The sequence below is a fragment of the Haliaeetus albicilla genome, chromosome 1 (genome assembly GCF_947461875.1).
Source record: "Haliaeetus albicilla chromosome 1, bHalAlb1.1, whole genome shotgun sequence".
In the NCBI taxonomy this organism is placed as follows: Eukaryota; Metazoa; Chordata; class Aves; order Accipitriformes; family Accipitridae; genus Haliaeetus; species Haliaeetus albicilla.
The window spans coordinates 20,396,351-20,414,096 of NC_091483.1; the positions used below are offsets into that span (position 1 = coordinate 20,396,351).

The 17,746-nt window shown below is 40.6% G+C and overlaps 1 protein-coding gene across 6 annotated transcripts in view; it reads right to left on the bottom strand.

The window, feature by feature from the left end:
- The window catches only part of MAPK10 (mitogen-activated protein kinase 10), a 197,380-nt gene that overhangs the window by 57,098 nt on the left and 122,536 nt on the right, over positions 1-17,746 (bottom strand). For 4 of the 6 annotated variants that reach the window (XM_069781387.1, XM_069781349.1, XM_069781377.1 and 1 more), the window contains 5 exons: positions 12,733-12,862; positions 10,331-10,389; positions 8,627-8,765; positions 7,222-7,387; positions 3,932-4,003 (listed from right to left, as the gene is read on the bottom strand). In XM_069781387.1, the coding sequence (XP_069637488.1) occupies positions 3,932-4,003; positions 7,222-7,387; positions 8,627-8,765; positions 10,331-10,389; positions 12,733-12,862 (566 nt within the window). The remainder of the gene's footprint in view (positions 1-3,931; positions 4,004-7,221; positions 7,388-8,626; positions 8,766-10,330; positions 10,390-12,732; positions 12,863-17,746) is intronic. The other 2 variants (XR_011324320.1, XM_069781359.1) reach the window with 1 other exon arrangement.

Below are 17,746 nucleotides of genomic sequence, written 5' to 3' on the forward strand. Positions count from 1 at the left end.
TGGTAGGCAAAGGCATTTTTGAAAATCTGGCCACAGAAAACATTAACTTCACCTGTTAATGCTGACTTCACAATCAATTTTGGATGTTCATAGATACATAGAATAAGTTTGGATTTTTTTTCTCTCTTGATATCTTCATGGTATTTTCTCTTTTGACCATCTTAGACTCAAAGCTAATTGCAGTAGGAATTCTGTTTTCCATATTCACCACTGTAATCCAGGCCTAGCCAAACTTAAGACACTTGGCTGTTAACACAATATATTTCTATGACTAAATCACTGTTTCCCTTTTGATCTGCTGAAGGACTCACACGTGAACTTGCTAGAGTACCACTCTTTACACGCCTCTCCAGTACTGAAAAGAAATGCTCTTTGATTGCTTTATTTCCCCACTAAGTCATATGTGCCTGTGGGACATCACTGTGGCCTCAGCAGCTCAGATCTTAATAAATCTATCTCACTTGAAAGCATTCAGACCATTTTAAATTTTCCCTTCTCTTAAAAAAAAATACACAGAAATACATTTCCAATCCTTAAATTTAAATCTTAAAAGATTCTGAAGATATTATTTGACTAGAGCTGAACACAGCTTTGGGGAAAGTCCTGGAGTTTTCCAACATATTTCCAATGGCATCCAAGAGTCTGGGGCATTTTTAGTTGCTCACACTCTTTCTGTTTTAACTGAGACAAAAGTGGAATAAGTATCGAAGAAACACTGAGTGAGAAGCTCAGAAGTGGACTACAAAAGCTTACCAGAACTCGCCAAGAATTTTTTGGTCCGGAAATCCATCTGGAAATTGATCAAAAGGTGGATTTCTTCTCATGAGGGTCTGACTTCTGACAAAGAAGTCTACCTGACAGTATTTTGAAGTGTCTGCTTTAGGTGAGTAACAAGGAACAAAGGTGTCTGCTATGCAATTTCTACCTGGTACTCTCCAGGAGGCTGGAGGCTGTTCTTATTTTTCTGAAAACCAGCTCGCTCATCACAAACTGACAGCACTTGAATGGACCAATCCTCTAGCTCTGCTGTATCTCAAGTGTCCTAGTAGGTCAATTACATTAAATACCTCAGCAATATTCACAGAGCAATCATTTTCAAGTACTGTTTGGCTTTTTGCTAATGAAAATGGCAGTTAACTGAACACGTTTTCAGAGAGCATTTTAATAAAGTTATGAAACATACACATTTTTTGGAAAATGCATAACTTAGATTTATACTAACTGGGACAGTTATCATATACTGGTACCTGTAGCCTATACAGATTTCAGAGCTTTTTTACCGTAACTTAGAGTTTCTTATTTATGTAGATGAGATGATCTGAAATGAATCTTCTTTATGTTTTAATTTCAATGAAGACTTTCATTTAAAGTCAGCAGCACCTAAATGCAATGGTAACTTTTTAAAATTTTTCTTTCCACAAAACTTGGCAGCAGCTGCGAAATTTTTCTTAGATGTATACTGTGCCATACATGAATGTTGTTACTCCAGGCTAGAAATGAGTAAGCTCCTTATATTGATAGCAAGTGCACACAGTAGACATGCTTCTGAAAAATTAAAAAACTGAAATTTTTAGTTTCTATTCAGACTTGTGTCTTTCAGCTACAAAACCCACTGCTGGAAGGCCTTAGGTAGCCCAGCGAAAGCTTTATTGTAATGTCATTCCGTGAAGTTTACCTGCAGCTGCATAAATGCTTCTCTAGCTCTTCCTATATGGAGACAAACTAGATCTGCTCATCAACAGCCATGGAGGGCAGAGAAGTACTATGGACCCATACACAAACCAGTTTTTCTAACACTGAAAACTCTTATTCATGGGGTCAAACTGGTTAACAAATGAGTACTGACTTGGAAATGAATGTACAGATTCCATTCCCCCCCACCCCCCCATCCCAGGGTATGGGAATTACAGTGATTTAAAAAGTAGGACTATCCCACAACTTAAACAATGTTTTCTGCATTTGTTCAAAAATTCAGTTGCTATTTTTTAACAGATACTGAAATTTTAAAAGGTATTTAAAAAAAAATCTGTTGCTATCCCTGAATAAGAGATCTGTCATAAAAGATTGTTGTCACAGCCAGACAGAACCAAAGTAATTCTCATGTTTGAATGATTTTTTAAAATCATTGTTTAAATTATATAGCATTTATTTTTTCTGGAAATGGGCAGAAGAACATGACTCTCAAATACCATTTGTTGTTGAAAAAGAAGAGCAACCCACTAACCACGGTGCTACGTTTTTTACACTAAAACAGCTTTTCTTCTGTATTCTAGTTGTTTATCAACTGAAAACTCAGACTTCTCTCCAAATAGATTAAATAGAAATATCCTCAGTATTTACAGCTGGGCCTCAAGTATATTATAGATCATTTCATTTTTCTTTGTAAAAAAAGAGGAAAAGAGCACAGTGTTTGGAGGAAAAGTTATGATGGTGTTTCTGAGGTGTTGTTATCACTGAAACACACATAACTATCACACTGAATTACAGGTCTCATGAATGCTGGGAGCTGCTCTGCACATTCAGGTTACAGCAGAAGGTGAGTGTGCAGCCTGCTCCACGTGTTGCAGGAAAAGCTCAGTGGAGTGACATCCCAAGGCTATCCACTAATGATGAAAACCACCATTCTTACTTCATTGTCCTGTTTTGCATCTGATAACTTTCCCGTCCGTATTCCTACAAGACTGGAAGCTAGTACAATGTTGCTGTTTCTTCCTCAGCAAACAGAAGGTACTTGCAAGTTTCCCCATCTACCTGTTAGTAAAGTATAACTGCATCTTCACCTGGCTACCGAGCAGAGCTCCATTTTCAGAGAAAGTCAAAAGAGCTGCGAGAATAGGACAGGCAGGACCTAACTCTGTCAAACACTACAGGAATCACTCAAGAGCCAGCAAAAAAAAAAAAAAAAATTACTTCCACGACTACATGTCTGTAAAAGCTGGGTTTTCTCCACACCAACTGCCAATGTCTGCTGATGCCAGATTTTTATGGTGTCTTTCTGCCAACCTGCTAAAAATAATATGCCTTTTTGTTTCTGAAAGTGGGAAACATGTTATGTTGCTGCATTTTATTCTGATGGGCAAAATACACACTACTTACACTTCCCAGACATCGCGGGCAGGTTGCCTGGCTTAGCCTGTGATAAACCAAAGGCTAAGTAGACACCTCCTCCTTTGTTTTCATTTTCTAATATTGCTTTCACCACCTTGGAAGTGGTAAAAATAATATCACCCAAGACGAGAAGAACAAAATGGGAGGGAAATACAGTTTAATTAACAACACAGACCTCATGCAAGTAAAGGAAAGTCCATTTTTAAGTCAAGAGAATCTGATTTCAGGCCAATTTGGAAACCACAGCAGATAAACAGTTGCCTTAAACTGGGCGAGTCAAATTCTTCATTTTGTTTTAAAGAACAAAAATGTTGTATTGACTCTACTCTGAGCCCATACAGCATTGAGATGAATCCAAATCCATGATGCATTAGCAAGCAAAAGATTATGTCGTCACCACAAATACTATGAAGTCACTACCAAAACATAAAAGCAGAAAAACAGATTTACAGGAACCAGATGGGCCAAGTTAGGATTCTTCTCTTCCATTTTTTCTTTGAAGAATAATCAGTAAAGCTATCCAATTTGCAATCATAATGCTTGTTTTCTATACTGCTTATTAGTATGACATAAAGACTACATGAAATGGAATGATTACAGGATTTCAAGTAACTTCTTTGACTGAAATCATTCTGTGCATCTGTTTTTCATTTTCAATTTTGTTCATATCAGTAGTATACTATTTTCATTTACTCATACCTCTGGGATTCAACTTTTTGCTTTTATCTTTACAGTCCTGGTATAGTCATTTTATGGTAAAAGGGATGGGGTGGAGGAGAGGAACAAATAATAGGTGAAGCTGCAGCAAATGGCACAAGGATACAGTCCCTTCCTGGAAAGAGGATTTTGTGGCGAACCATTTCTCCCATAATGCATCCCACAGACCATATATCCACTAGAACAGCAGAGACAGGGAAGTGAAGAAGGAGGGAAAAAAAGCAAAGTTAACTATGACATTTCACTCCTAAAGGAGAGGAAAAAGAGCAGGTTGATCAGAACAGTACAGTTTGTTTTGTGGTTTTGTTGGGTTTATGTCTCACCAAAAGCTAAAATAAATAAGCAAATAAGTAACAGCTGTCAGTCAGCTCAATGGTAGTTAGTAACAATGGTGGGAAAAGTTTAAAATCAACATTTTTGGGAAAAGGCCCACAGCTAGCAAGTAAAGATCAAGTAACAGCTGCACAGTCCCATGGTAGACACTGAGTATATGGTGAAAAAACAACCTTTTTTTTTTTCTTTTTTAAAAGAAAAAAACAGAAGCAAAACCCCCACCAAACCCAGACAATGATCATCTGGAATAAATCCTGCTTGCAGCCAGGCAGTTTCTAGGCTTTATCCTGCAGGACTAAGTCTCTCTGCAGCAGTACACAAGAGGTTCCAAATGGAACTGCTCACACAAGTAAAGACCACATGGATAAACACCACCCTTAAGGGTTATTTAAAACTCCTGCTTCAGGATCTGTATCTATGTCCTATCTATAGGTACCTATCTATAAGTATCTGTCTGTACCTACATACTGACTGGAAAGAACTGGAGAACGTGACCTGTGTGGACTCCGTTTATTACTCCGTAGGTACTCAAAATAAGTGCTAAAACAAATGCTTCACAGGACAAGTACCAACAAGACTAGGAGCATTTCTTAACTTCCTGATCCTGCCTTCAGCTTTTAGATGCAATATGGATAATTACGTTACCGGCTTGACTTGAGCAGGTTTTTTTTTTTGCCATTTAAGTCTTACAACAAAAAAGGCTAGATAGATAGTGACACAGTATGCACAGAAAGAAAAGACCTGTATTCCACGTGAAGGGGGAAAACTGCTTTCAAATGATTTAAAAGACTACGTTGTTTCTCAGCTTTGAATCCTCATTTTGTGGTCGTTTGTCCTACACAACCAGTTTCTCCTCTTTTTCTTCCCCCTTTTTATCCTTCAAAAGCAAACCAAAACAAACCAAAGAAACAAACAAACAACTCATTTCTCGGTAAAACAAAATAAAGGTGAAATGTTCCATTTGGGAAAAGGAGGGTACAGGTATTGGGGGCATGGGACAGCAAGAGCATGCCTGACGCAGTGGCAGAGTTTTCTTCGCAGTGACAGCTTTAGGACCTTCCACAGAAGTGCAGCAAACTGGTGATAATTATGCATCTTTAGCCAACCAAGTGCAGAAAGAAAATGAAAGCAGTGAACAGTCCTTATACACGCAGTGTACATAGTAAGAGGAAAAAAAGTAGGGGAGCTTCAGTAATGTGGCAGCATAGGCCAGAGCAGGGAAGCAAAGAACAACCCTTTGTTAACTTCCTTGGGAACTAGATTAGGGCCTCCAAGCCAGACCAGCTCCTCAGACTGCTGACCTTCATTTTCAAATATTTTGTTTTCTTTCTCCGTTTACTTTATTTTTTGTACAAGTAAGACAAGATCATTAATCTTGAGCCAGATTCATTGCCCAGGGAAGTCAAAGGAAGTCTCTATGTTAACTTCAATGGGCATTTGATTAGGACCTTTGGATGTGGCAAACATTCTTAGTACCTTCCCAGCTGTGTACTCCACTGTAAAAGTGTGTCTAACTTTTTCCTGGTGCAATTTTAATCATGTGAAAAGCAAGTGCTTTCTCTTTCAGTGACAATAACACCAACAATGGTAATCATCTACTAAATGTCTGGAGAAAAAAAAAATTAACGCAAAATAATTCATTTCACAATAGAAGGAACTCTGGATATTGACTAAGGAACTATCTAAAGCGTGCTGAGCCTAGTTCAAATTTCTAATGACACTTATCAAAAATATCAATTACAAAATATTTTAAGAAAGATTATTCCTTTTTCAGAAATTATTCTGTACGCTTAGACTCTGCTTAGTAATTCTCTACTTCTTAGACTTTCATATTAAAATGTGTACTGTAAATTCATAAACATTACAAATAATTCATGCAGAGACTCGCTAATTTTAGAAGAGGTTGTGTGAGCATGCCTTTATTCTTGCTTAAGTCATGGAATCAGCTCCCGAAATCAGTTTCACTGCCCTTTACAGGATGCAGTTGGTTGTTAGTAAAAGTTCTTCCACAGGTTAGCTAACCTCTTAAACATAAATTAAGTAGGAGACTTTTTAATAAATTCCTGGTTTTGACGTTTGCTGTATTTGTCATCAAAAAGTCTCCTTGATCAAACAGACAAGTGGTAGCCTTTGACAGCAGAATCTGAGTCATAACAGATTTTTCTCCACTATATGTTGTATCCCCTCCTTTCCTGCCTGGTCCACCTGGCACTCGGATGCAATTCTCAGTTTTGTCACAAAATGAGAATCACTTATAAAGTTTTCCTTTCATCCCCTGCAAAATGTGAATTTTTCTTTACCTGCTTCTCTATAGTGAGTACCCCCTACCTGCTTTTCAGAACCTTTCCAGGGACCAAGAGGTATCCAGATCCCTCACAGACTGTTCAGAGCAAAATCCTATTTACATCTAGGGATATTACATACAAATTAGATTCATGGGGTTTTAGCTTCAACTTTTTCCTCTTCTCTCCAACTCTACTTTCCATTTAAAAAAGATTCAAACTGCAAAATTTATACCTAGGTCTTGACCACATGAAACCTGTCAGCAAAACCTGGGAATTTAGTTAAAGCTATCATAAAGACAGAAACCATTTCTGAAATTCAGATCTAGCTCTGGACTTGGTGAAATTCTGGAAGGGCTAGGATTCCCTATTTCAGCTCGTACCTCTTCGTCTTCCCTCAAACTATTCAGAGACCGAGACTCAAATTTAGACCACATCACTCGTTCAGCAATTCCAGTGGTTCCTACACTGTTTCATAGCTACAGAAGCCAAAGACATTCTGGTCAGAAAGAGCTAACTGTATTTAAGTTCAACCATAACTAAGAACAAGTTTCTCATTACTCTGCAATCCCACACTGATAAATTCACCAGCATTGCATTCCAAATATATTCTGTAGCTGCAGTATACAACAGTGAGAAACTGCTTTAAATGACCGGCCTTTTAAATTCAAGATGTCATTTCCCATTGTTTTCTTTTTCTCCTTCTGGTGCCCCTTACAACTGTAGAGGCAGACCTTACACTTCAGGTCACACTGTGCTTGCTATGAAATTGCAGCCCTACCGTTCTCCTTGTAGCCCATTCCCAAGATGACCTCTGGTGCTCTGTAGTAACGTGTCACCACATATGGAGTCATCATGAAGCTAGTGCCTGCAGTCCTGGCCAGTCCAAAATCCAAAATCTTCAATGTGCAGTCTGATTTTACCACTATATTACTTGGTTTTAAATCCTGCAAAAGATAGTGAAAAGACATATGACTGTTCTTCATAAAGCCAGGCACAGCTGTGATACGGACTGATATTTTAGGTGACCCTTCAAATATTCTTTTAGTCTTCTGACACTTACTTGTAAATACACAGCAAAACCTTGCTACAGTTTCTCTAGTAAACTCTTCTGGAAGATGTTCTAACTTGGCGTACTGTGGGGCTTTACCTGGATAGCCCAAGCCTACTGGTGTTAAACTAATTGCATTTAGCAGTGCAAGAATCTAGGATTTGTATTAGAGTACCATTTAGAGTATTTTTTTTTTTTTTAATGCTGCAAGCCTAATAGAGACACTCCAGCTGTACATGTGAAGATACCTGTAATGGGTCTGGCTGAGACTGGAAGCCAAATCTATCATCCTTTGCTAAACATACAACATGCCAAGAAAGGAGACCTTTGTATATTGTAAAGCAATATCCACTTTGTAACTCATTTTATAAGCCCTTATTTTCTTCCTTTCATAATGGAAGGGAAACATTTTTGGATATTTTTTTTTCAGCTGGAAATCTCAAATTAGTAAAAGTACATTTCAATAAAGAAGTTAACTCAGGATATCTTCAATCCATTCAGAATTGCCTCCTGCTCACAGTCACATGAACCATTCCCTCTGTTGTCAACAATCACCCATAGCGCTACCTCTGGCATTCACAGCCAGGTACCGCATCCTTACCAGACACAGCACTCTGACATGGAAAAGCAAAATGAGAGGATGGCTCTAATAAAAAATTGGCAGCCTTTTAATTTGTTTTAGCACACGTAAATGATGGCAAATGCCAATTCCATATGCCCTGACCTCTGTGGATCCTGATCAAGCAATACTTGGACCACACTACAACATCAATTCAAAGTGTCTCAATGTCATGCATGGTAGATGTAGCCAGCTGCATTTTCAGGAGGAATAACATTTATCTACATGTTTCAGAGATCATAATAACTTTGATGATTTCCAGTGCTTATTATTCGGTTATTATTTATTTTCAATAATCACAGTGCCTTCTTGTCTGATTAAGTTCACAAATAATCTCATTCCTAACAAAAGCATGAAGCTACTCTGCCAAGGGCATGGACTACGACTCTTAAGTTTACAGTCATTTTACTGGGAGATAGGGCTTTGATCCACAGTACACAAGGAACTCAAGTGGCTTCTGAACTCTTCATGATGATGTTAAATGCTGCCTTAAGTTTTAAACCAAAGGCCCCTTACCCTGTGAATAATTCCTGCAGAGTGAAGATGCTTGATACCACAGAGCATTTGGTACAGTAGATAAGACATTCGCTCATGGTCTAACTCCATCTGAATGACCTGGCACAGATTGGCATCCATTAACTCCATTACCAGGTAACTGAATGAAAAAGCAAAGTCATAGGGTTATTTTCTGTGTTGAAGAGGAACCACAGCATCATCTCAAATAAGTAACAATGCCTTTTCTTGCTTCAAAATTCACTTTATTTCTGATGACTGGGAGTAACACAGCTAGAGACTGGGCCCACTCACAATGGTACCACCGTGGTGTTCATTTCTCACTGCACCATCTCACTGCAGAGACACCACTCTTAGTGTCCCAGCAAAACAGGTGGGTTGCTGGCCCTTTCTTGGTGCATTCCCGACAACAGAGACACTGGGCAAACAGGCAGCACAACACCAAAATGTGCAGAAAACAGAAGAGCCGCAAGCACCAAATGACATGACTGCTTGGCCTTTGACCATTATGAGGAATGGCTACCACGGTACATGTAGGAATTGGAGAGTAGCAGAGACATCTGAGAGGTTAAAATATGCATCCCCATGTGAAATGTCTCCAAAAATCCTCCTAAGATTGCATGACTTTGCATTCTCATTACAACTAATTGGTCTTGTGCTTTTGATAAGTAAGCTTCACTGACAACCTCAGCAGGACGTTAACCCAATCCCCTTTAGTGGTAAGTTAATACGTTAAACACATCAGCTCATTTCTTATGAGACACCTCACAAGCACAACTGATTCGTAACTGTAACATTACATTAAAGCACTCTCAAACTTTGGGGAAAACACTAGCTCTCCATTTCCATGTGAGCTGCTCGCCTTGTCTTCTCTCCAGCACTAGTTGCCTCCTCTGCTCTGCACAAGTCTGCAGTGATAATATTACGCGGAAATTCCATATAACAAAACCACAACAGTAGTCACCTGACTTCAGCCTTTACTATCTGTCTGTTATCACTACTGATATTGGAGTACAGAATGGGAATACGTTTCCATACAATGTATACAGAATCTGGGAAAGACTGAAAGATAAAAGGACTACAACTATTTTAAACACTGAATATTTAAAATTTCATTCAGGGCAGGCTCATACTACGCACAGCAGTGTTTGTGCAGTGTTCAGCAGAGATGCTAGTTTTCCTCTACACCTAGCACTAGTTCCCCAGGCAAGTAATTTTACGCAGTCAAAGGTTATGTCAAAACAAATACAAAATGAGGAAATGTTTCACATCAGTCTCTTTTATAGGAAATTATTTCAGAATGAAGTGCCACATTTCAAAACCTCACACACGTCAGGGAGTCACATAACAATGATCATTTTCCTAGCAAACTAGCAACACAAAAGCAGGCCCTTTTAACTACTCATACCCCTTCCTCTGCATGTGAAGGCAAATGCGAACGTATTAACCTTCTCAAGAAAAGCCACCAGCAGGCTTTGCACACTATTACAGCTCTTAGGAAACCCAGTATTTCGCACCTTATAATTCTCAAAATTGCTCTCAAAATGGGAGTGCAGAATATCTGTCTACCCACAGTGTAAACTACACATGACCTTCTTTAGAGGGGCTCATAACCTTTGTATTTTGCTGAGTTACTGCATTCATGGTACACTATAATGCCCCACATGTCTCTAAAGCTTCAGTTTAATTACTGCCTGTGTTACTTACACATCCTGGAACTCCTCCAGAGATTTCTGTGGTGTGAAGACGTTTAATAAACTGATAATCTGAAAAGCAAAGTAAGACAAAAGGATGAAGAGAAGTGATAAATGTAAGCAGTTGAACCCATTTTGAAGTGTGTGTTAAAGCATAAACTCTGTTTTTCCACTGCTCAATTTATAGTAACATTTCTCACTTTATGGATCAGTAAGTCGGCAACATTGAAAATAAAATACTGCAGATCTCCAAGATTTCTTCTAGGTGCACTTGAAATGATTTCCGAGAGAAGGATTAGTGATGATCGTGACAAATCAAAATGCTAAGGGTGAGACAGTCCTCCAAATTTTGAAGTTACAGATTTAAAGACCAACTTCAGCTCAATCTAGCATAGCAGTTCTTGTGCTACAGAGAGAAATTTCTTACATATGAAGAATGCTCATCTGAGGGGACAAATAATCAAGAACCATCTTATTAAAACTAAACAGAAGACCTTCCTTCTCTCTGACATGGCCTCAATTCCTTTCAGGGCACATACGTGCACATGCTGACACAAATTCCATCGTGAGAGGTACTGCTTTTTAGTAGAAGCACTTTAAAACTGTAGACACATTCTGGGCAAAAACTTCTTGCATACTGCAACTCCTTTTTTACTTGTTTGTTTTTTTTTTTTTAAATGGGTTGGGCTGTTGGAAGACACTGATAAAAAGGTGTGAAACAGCATAGAGGAAAAACTTGACTTCTGGGACCTGAATTTCCCATGCTTTCCTTCTATGTGGGCAATAGAGGTAGAAGATATCAGCACAGCCGCCATGAAGACAACATCTGAATGTCTCCCTCCACACCTCCATCACCTCTCTAGGCTTTCTAACAGGAATGGTTCAATATTCTGTCTACTCCACATACTCTGACTGATTCTTGCCTCCGCACAGCTGCCTTTACAATCCTCTCCTTCCTTTGCACTTCTCTCTATAGACAGGTTAAAACTCTGACCCAACCAATGTGGTGTGATTATCAGCTCTTATGCAACATTTTTAAAATTATGTATTTAAAATTAATACCGCTCCTGCTGCCCTCAGCTCTTTCCAGTCCATTAAAAATAAAAAGTGAGAATGCATCATTCTCCTGCCTACAGGGAGAACTACTCACTCATCCCCGCATTTTCAAAGCTCTGTGCATTGGTCTGACTGAGGGTAGTTTCCATCCAAGTCTACAGGGGGGAGACAGGTACTGTCCTGATCAACACAGTGGAAACATAAGGATAAGTCAATGCCCAGAAGTGGGGCAGAGGACACTATAGGTGACAAGTCCTGCTGTTTGCCATCTTAGGGTCAGTCCTTTTACTTTCCATGTGAATTTGTGATCGAGAACAAGTGTCAAATCTCACCCTACATCACACTTTTCAAGCTCATTTATGCTTTGCATAAGGAAGAAGAGCCATTGAAGGATCTGTTGCAAGACTAAACATGTAGCAAACTGAAAAATTCACTCCTAATGAAAAGGAATGGGCACACAGGTATGGCACCAAGCCACAGCAGAAATCAAGGAACTGTAGGAAAATTAAATCCTTGGGAGATCCCTTGACAATGCAACGGGGCAATCCTACATATCTCATTACAAAAAAGCAGGCTTATATAGTGTCAGGCAGATAGTTCTAATAGATAGATGGTTACAATTAACATACAGCCCTGGAATAACTCTTTTGCTGCAGTGTAGGAATAGTTTCATTTGTTACGGATACTAAATGTTATACAATAGGTAGTGGGTGTAAGAAGCAGGGAAGTCTAGAACCTGCTAGTGCTGTTTATTTCAACAAGAACACTGTGATTAGAAGGAATGGCACAATGTGTTGAGGCTCTAGAGTCCCTGGCTCCACAACATTAGCTTACACACAAATACGTGAGAATGGAAAAGGGCTTCTGGTTCTTAATTTCCTTCAGCAGTTTTGCAGCAACCTTCACCAGGATGACCCCTCATCTGGTACAATCTATACAATGCATCTATATGACTAGGTTTCAGATGAAGTCCCGAACAAGGAGTGAGTGACACTTGTGCATGGGTACTTCAACTCAAGAGGCACTGCTTTTGAGTCACAAATGCCAGTGACAAGAGGAGGGAGACAGGATTCCAACAACCACTTATCCATTTCTGGATAAGGAGCTGACAAGAACATATTCTGGTCTCTCCCCTTCTATCACCCTAACCCTACTAGCAGCACCCTCATTTGGCATAGCCTTTAAATAAGCACATGGAAGATCCTCACTCTCTCATGTGGGCTTATAGTACCAGGAAGACTGTAGCCCTTGAGCATAATTTACTTTTCATTTCTTCTGTTTTAAAAAGCTATCCAGCAAAACCATTTTCTAACAAACCAATATACATACCGCTTCTCCAGTTACCTACTGAAAACTTACATTTTTATGATTCACACACTTCATGAGGACCAGCTCCCTGTAAGCTCGCTTCGCATGAGTTTGGTTCTGAAATGGTCTGCTGAGCTTCTTAATGGCCACGTTTCTGTCAAGGACGGCATCATATGCAGCACTGCAGTAATTACAAACACAGGGATTATGCATCTTAGAGGATAGCCTGCATTTCTCATGGCAAATTCCTGAGCCTCAAGTCTACTATAGCCTTTTTTTTCCACTGAGAAAAATACTGGGACAAAAGAAGGAGAGAGAGAGTTTCTAGTGAGAAAAAAGAAGACATCAAAAGGAAACATGTACCACCACATCAGCAGAAGACAGCATGCACCACTACTTCTGAACTCCAGTTCTGTAAGAAAGTAACACTTATTTTCAAGGGGTGAAAAAAATAATTAAGTAGCTTCAAATAAAAATACAATAAAAACTGGATGAGACAAAAAGTTGTTTCATAAAGCAACTCTCTGTGCATTGTGTACAGCGGAGAGGCTTTTGTTTTTTCTGTCATTATTAAGGACACCTTCACTGAGTGGCTCAATGAACAATTGCCCACTTTTATCTAAAATGCAGTTTGTATTTTTCTTATGATATTTCTAATGGAATCAAGTTATTTAATCATTCTTTGAGACCATATCATCCAATTCCAATAACATACCTATAAACAGAACCATTTCACAAAATTTCTTTACCATTTCCTTCTGATAATGAAAAAAATTGTTACATATGATTAGTTAAAAGTTTTGAAAACATGAAGAAATACAGGCTCTGGTTGGCAAAGTGGGCTTTTAAAGCTGGGCTCCTAAAATTCTCCTTAATTTTTAAATGTTTCGTACAACCTTCAGTTATTTTGATAACCTTCACCCCCTATGAATTTGAACCACTTATTTTGGCGATTCAAATCTGACTACACAAATTTTGACTTCTACATTTCGCAAAGCACACTAATTCTTAGAAACGTTCCCAAATGGGCAGCCCTCAGACTCTCTTCCTGATTTTATCTTTTACCAAGAATGAGGAAAGGCATGACACAAGTTTTCTGCTACTCCATGAAAAGCAACAGTGTATTTCCTAAAAGATAAATCAACCAAGTCACTAGTTGTTCTAAAAATAATTACTTTTTTAAGCATCAAAATTAATATATTTTTTTCTTATTAATTCCTGCTTATTGTAGACATTCACTGACATTCACTTAGAGATTCTGACTGACCAAGTACAGAGCAGAAAGCATGCAAGCATCAGAAGCTTAGTCACAAAGCCAACAAAAATGTACAAGTGCTCTAAATAAGTAAAAAAGTGTTGGCAATGTATGTCTTGGAAGCCACACGGGTGGAAAAGAATAAGCAATATTCCAATTACACTACTCCTGCATAAATAACACACCAAATACATCTCACAAATAAGAATAATTGTTTGCTAAAGGTGATGAAGAGTTTTGTGAAGAATGTTTTAGTTCACTCTTGGCATTTGGGGCAGGATGGTGGGATTTCTCCCAAAAATATATTCAGAGGGAAAAAAAAAAATTTCTCATGAGTGCCCTTGCAGGTATTCTGAAACTGTCAGGAAGTTCCATGTTAACATTTTCATAGTGAAACTATTTCAGATCAAAATGTTAATTTACAGAAAAAAAGTAAAAATAAATACTGAATCTCCCCAAATTATCAACATTGTGAAATGTCAAGTACTGCACCTGGGAAGGAACAATCCCAGGGACCATTACACGCCTGGGGGTCAACAGTCTGGAAAGCAGCTTTGAAGAGAAGGACCCAGGGGTCCTGGTGGACAACAAGCTGAACATGAGCCAGCAATGTTCCCTTGCAGTAAAGAAGGGGAATGGCATCCTGGGCTGCATTTAGGAAGACTGTTGCTGGCATGTCAAGTGAAGTGATCCTTCCGCTCTGCTCAGTGCAACTAAGGCCACATTTGGAGTGCTGGGTCCAGCTCCTGGCTCCCCGTACAGGACAGACAGGGACATACTGGAGCAATTCCACTGATGAGCCATGAAGATGACTAGGGACTGCAGCATCTACCATTCAAGGAGAGGCTGAGCAAGCTGGGGTTGTTCAGCCTGGAGAAGAGAAGGCTCAGGGGGGATCTTACCACTGTTCATAAGTTACCTGCTGGGAGAGTAAAGCCAATGGAGCCAGACTCTTCCAGTGGTCCTGAGCAACCTGCTGGTTGACTCTGCTTTGAATAGGTGGGTTGGACCAGGTGCTCTCCAACATCATCCATTCTATCATTTGGTAACAATTCTTTCTTATTCATTAATAAGGCATATAACTTTTATGACCCAGCTAGTATCATGCTAGGCACATGCATAAACAAAGATATCGCACTCACTAGTGTCCTGGGTTCAGCTGGGATAGAGTTAATTTTTTACAGGAACCTGGGAGGTGGGGGGCATAGCCGGGGCAGCTGACCTGAACTGGCCAAGGAGCTATTCCATACCATGTGACATCATGCTCAGTATATAAAGGGGGAGCGGGCCGGGGGGTGGGCTCTTCTTTTCGGTGGGGGAAGTGGCAGAGCGTCGGGTCCCGGGTGGTGAGCAGTTGCACTGTGCATCACTCTTTTTGTATACTTTTTCATTAGTACCGTTGTTGTTGTTGCAATTTCTTTGTGTTGTTCCAGTAAACTGCCTTTATCTCAACCCTCGAGGTTCCAGGTTTGTTTTTTTTTCCTCTCCTCCGTCTCCCCCCCATCCCACCGGAGGGGGGCGGGAGGAGTGAGCGAGCGGCCGCGTGGTCCTTTTTGTTACCGGCTGGGCTGAAACCACGACAGTCCTTTTTGGCGCCCAACGTGGGGCACGAAGGGTTGAGATAACGACAGATCTGGCCAGAGCGTGTTGAAACAAATTTGTCATACGCATTTCTTATACTAGATAAATAGATGTTAGTCACAATGTTGATTCAGCTGTTTACATGGTGGCGTTTTGTAAGTTCTTATATGCTTTATGTATTGCCTGTAGTTGCGTATCTCATCTCTGGGAGAGTGATTGGGATTATCATTTTGCTGTACTGGGCAATGTCGACTTGTGAAATGATTACATCACTGGTCATGAGGTTAAGCTGTTATCTGTATGAGGCAGTGATATCATTTCCAGACTTTGGGCACCTTCTGTCGGATTTTATTGGTAATTACACCCAACCCATGGGGAAGTTAGGGGGGGATACTTCCCCCCATCCGTTCCCCTCCTTTTTCTCTTTCCAACTAATTACAACAGTTTTCGAGAATTTTGAATATCCTTGGGATGCGCAAGCCTGTGTGCTGTTAGTGCTATGCCTCCTGACTATGTTTCAGGTCTTGTCTAGGGCTACAAAGAGGCTCTTTAAGAGTACCACCCAGAGATCTGTCCCAAAGCTGGATATTTATGGGTGGCACGGCATGTGGGAGGATGTGGGCAGGTATCTAGAGAACTTCTCACCTCCAGTGACTTGGAAGTTCACTCCCGAACAACTGCAGAACCCTCACGAAGTGATAGAATTTTTGAAAGGAAAATGCTGTGGCTATCCCAGAGACACACAACTCACTACACTGTGCTGGGCCCTGGCCGGTATCTACCAAACCCTGCTTGATACTATGCAGCACCCCCAGGGGGAAAAGGGGGAAAAGATGGAAAACAAGACAACATGCACCGTGGCTACCCCAACCCCGACAACATGCACCGTGGCTAACCCTACCCCGGTGACAGATACTGCCACTAAACCAGAGAACCAACCTGTGCCAGTATCAGTCGCCCCTGTACAGAAAAAGAAACACACAAAGAAATCAGTTTGCTCAGTGAGAGATGAAGATGAACCAGGGTCATCGCGAGAACAGGAGGAAGAGGCAGAACCTGAAATAATTACCCGATCTCTATCCCTGAGTGAGTTGCGTGACATGCGAAAAGATTTTAGCCGCCACCCAGGTGAGCACATTGTTACCTGGCTGCTCCGATGCTGGGATAATGGGGCTAGTAGTGTGGAATTAGAGGGTAAGGAAGCCAAGCAGTTGGGATCTCTGTCTAGAGAAGGGGGTATCGACAAGGCGATTGGGAGAAAAACACAAGTCCTCAGCCTCTGGAGGCGACTTCTGTTAGGTGTAAAGGAAAGATACCCTTTCAGGGATGAAGTTACATGTCACCAAGGCAAGTGGACCACCATGGAGAGAGGTATCCAGTACCTGAGGGAATTAGCCGTGCTGGAGGTGATTTATAATGATCCAGAAAATGCGCAGTCACCCACAGATCCAGATGAAGTCCAATGCACACAACCGATGTGGCGGAAGTTTCTACGAAGTGCACCACCAACCTATGCCAACTCATTGGCAGTAATGTCCTGGAAAGAAGGCTATGGACAAACGGTGGATGAATTGGCTGTCCAACTCCGGCAGTATGAAGGAAGTCTCTCTTCCTCCCTACGGGCCTGTGTCTCAGCTGTAGAGGAATTGTCCCGAGAGTTCCAGCAATTCAAAGTAGATATGTCCTCCTCCTCACCTGTACAGGCCCGCATTGCAGTTATTGGGAGTAAGCGTTCCTCTGCCCAAGAGAGAGGAGAGAGAAAGTACACACGACGGGCTAACCTGTGGTTTTACCTGTGTGACCATGGAGAGGACATGAGGAAGTGGGATGGAAAACCTACCTCAGTCTTGGATTCACGGGTACGGGAGTTGCGAGAAAAAGCAACCAGAAAAGAAGATTCTTCTTGGAAAACTGCTGCTCCAGTTTCCCGTGAGCAGTCCCCCGGGCGCAGTAGATGGGCCGATCTCATTTCTGATCCTCTTGAAGGGACTTCTGATTCACATGTGCAAAAAGTGGGTAACAGATATTCTAACCAGGATTAGAGGGGCCCTGCCTCCAGCCAGGTGGAGGAGAGGGACAACCGAGTCTACTGGACAGTGTGGATTCGATGGCCTGGCACGTCAGACCCACAGGAATATAAGGCTCTAGTAGACACTGGTGCACAATGTACCCTAATGCCATCAAGTTATAAAGGGGCAGAACCCATCTGTATCTCTGGTGTGACAGGGG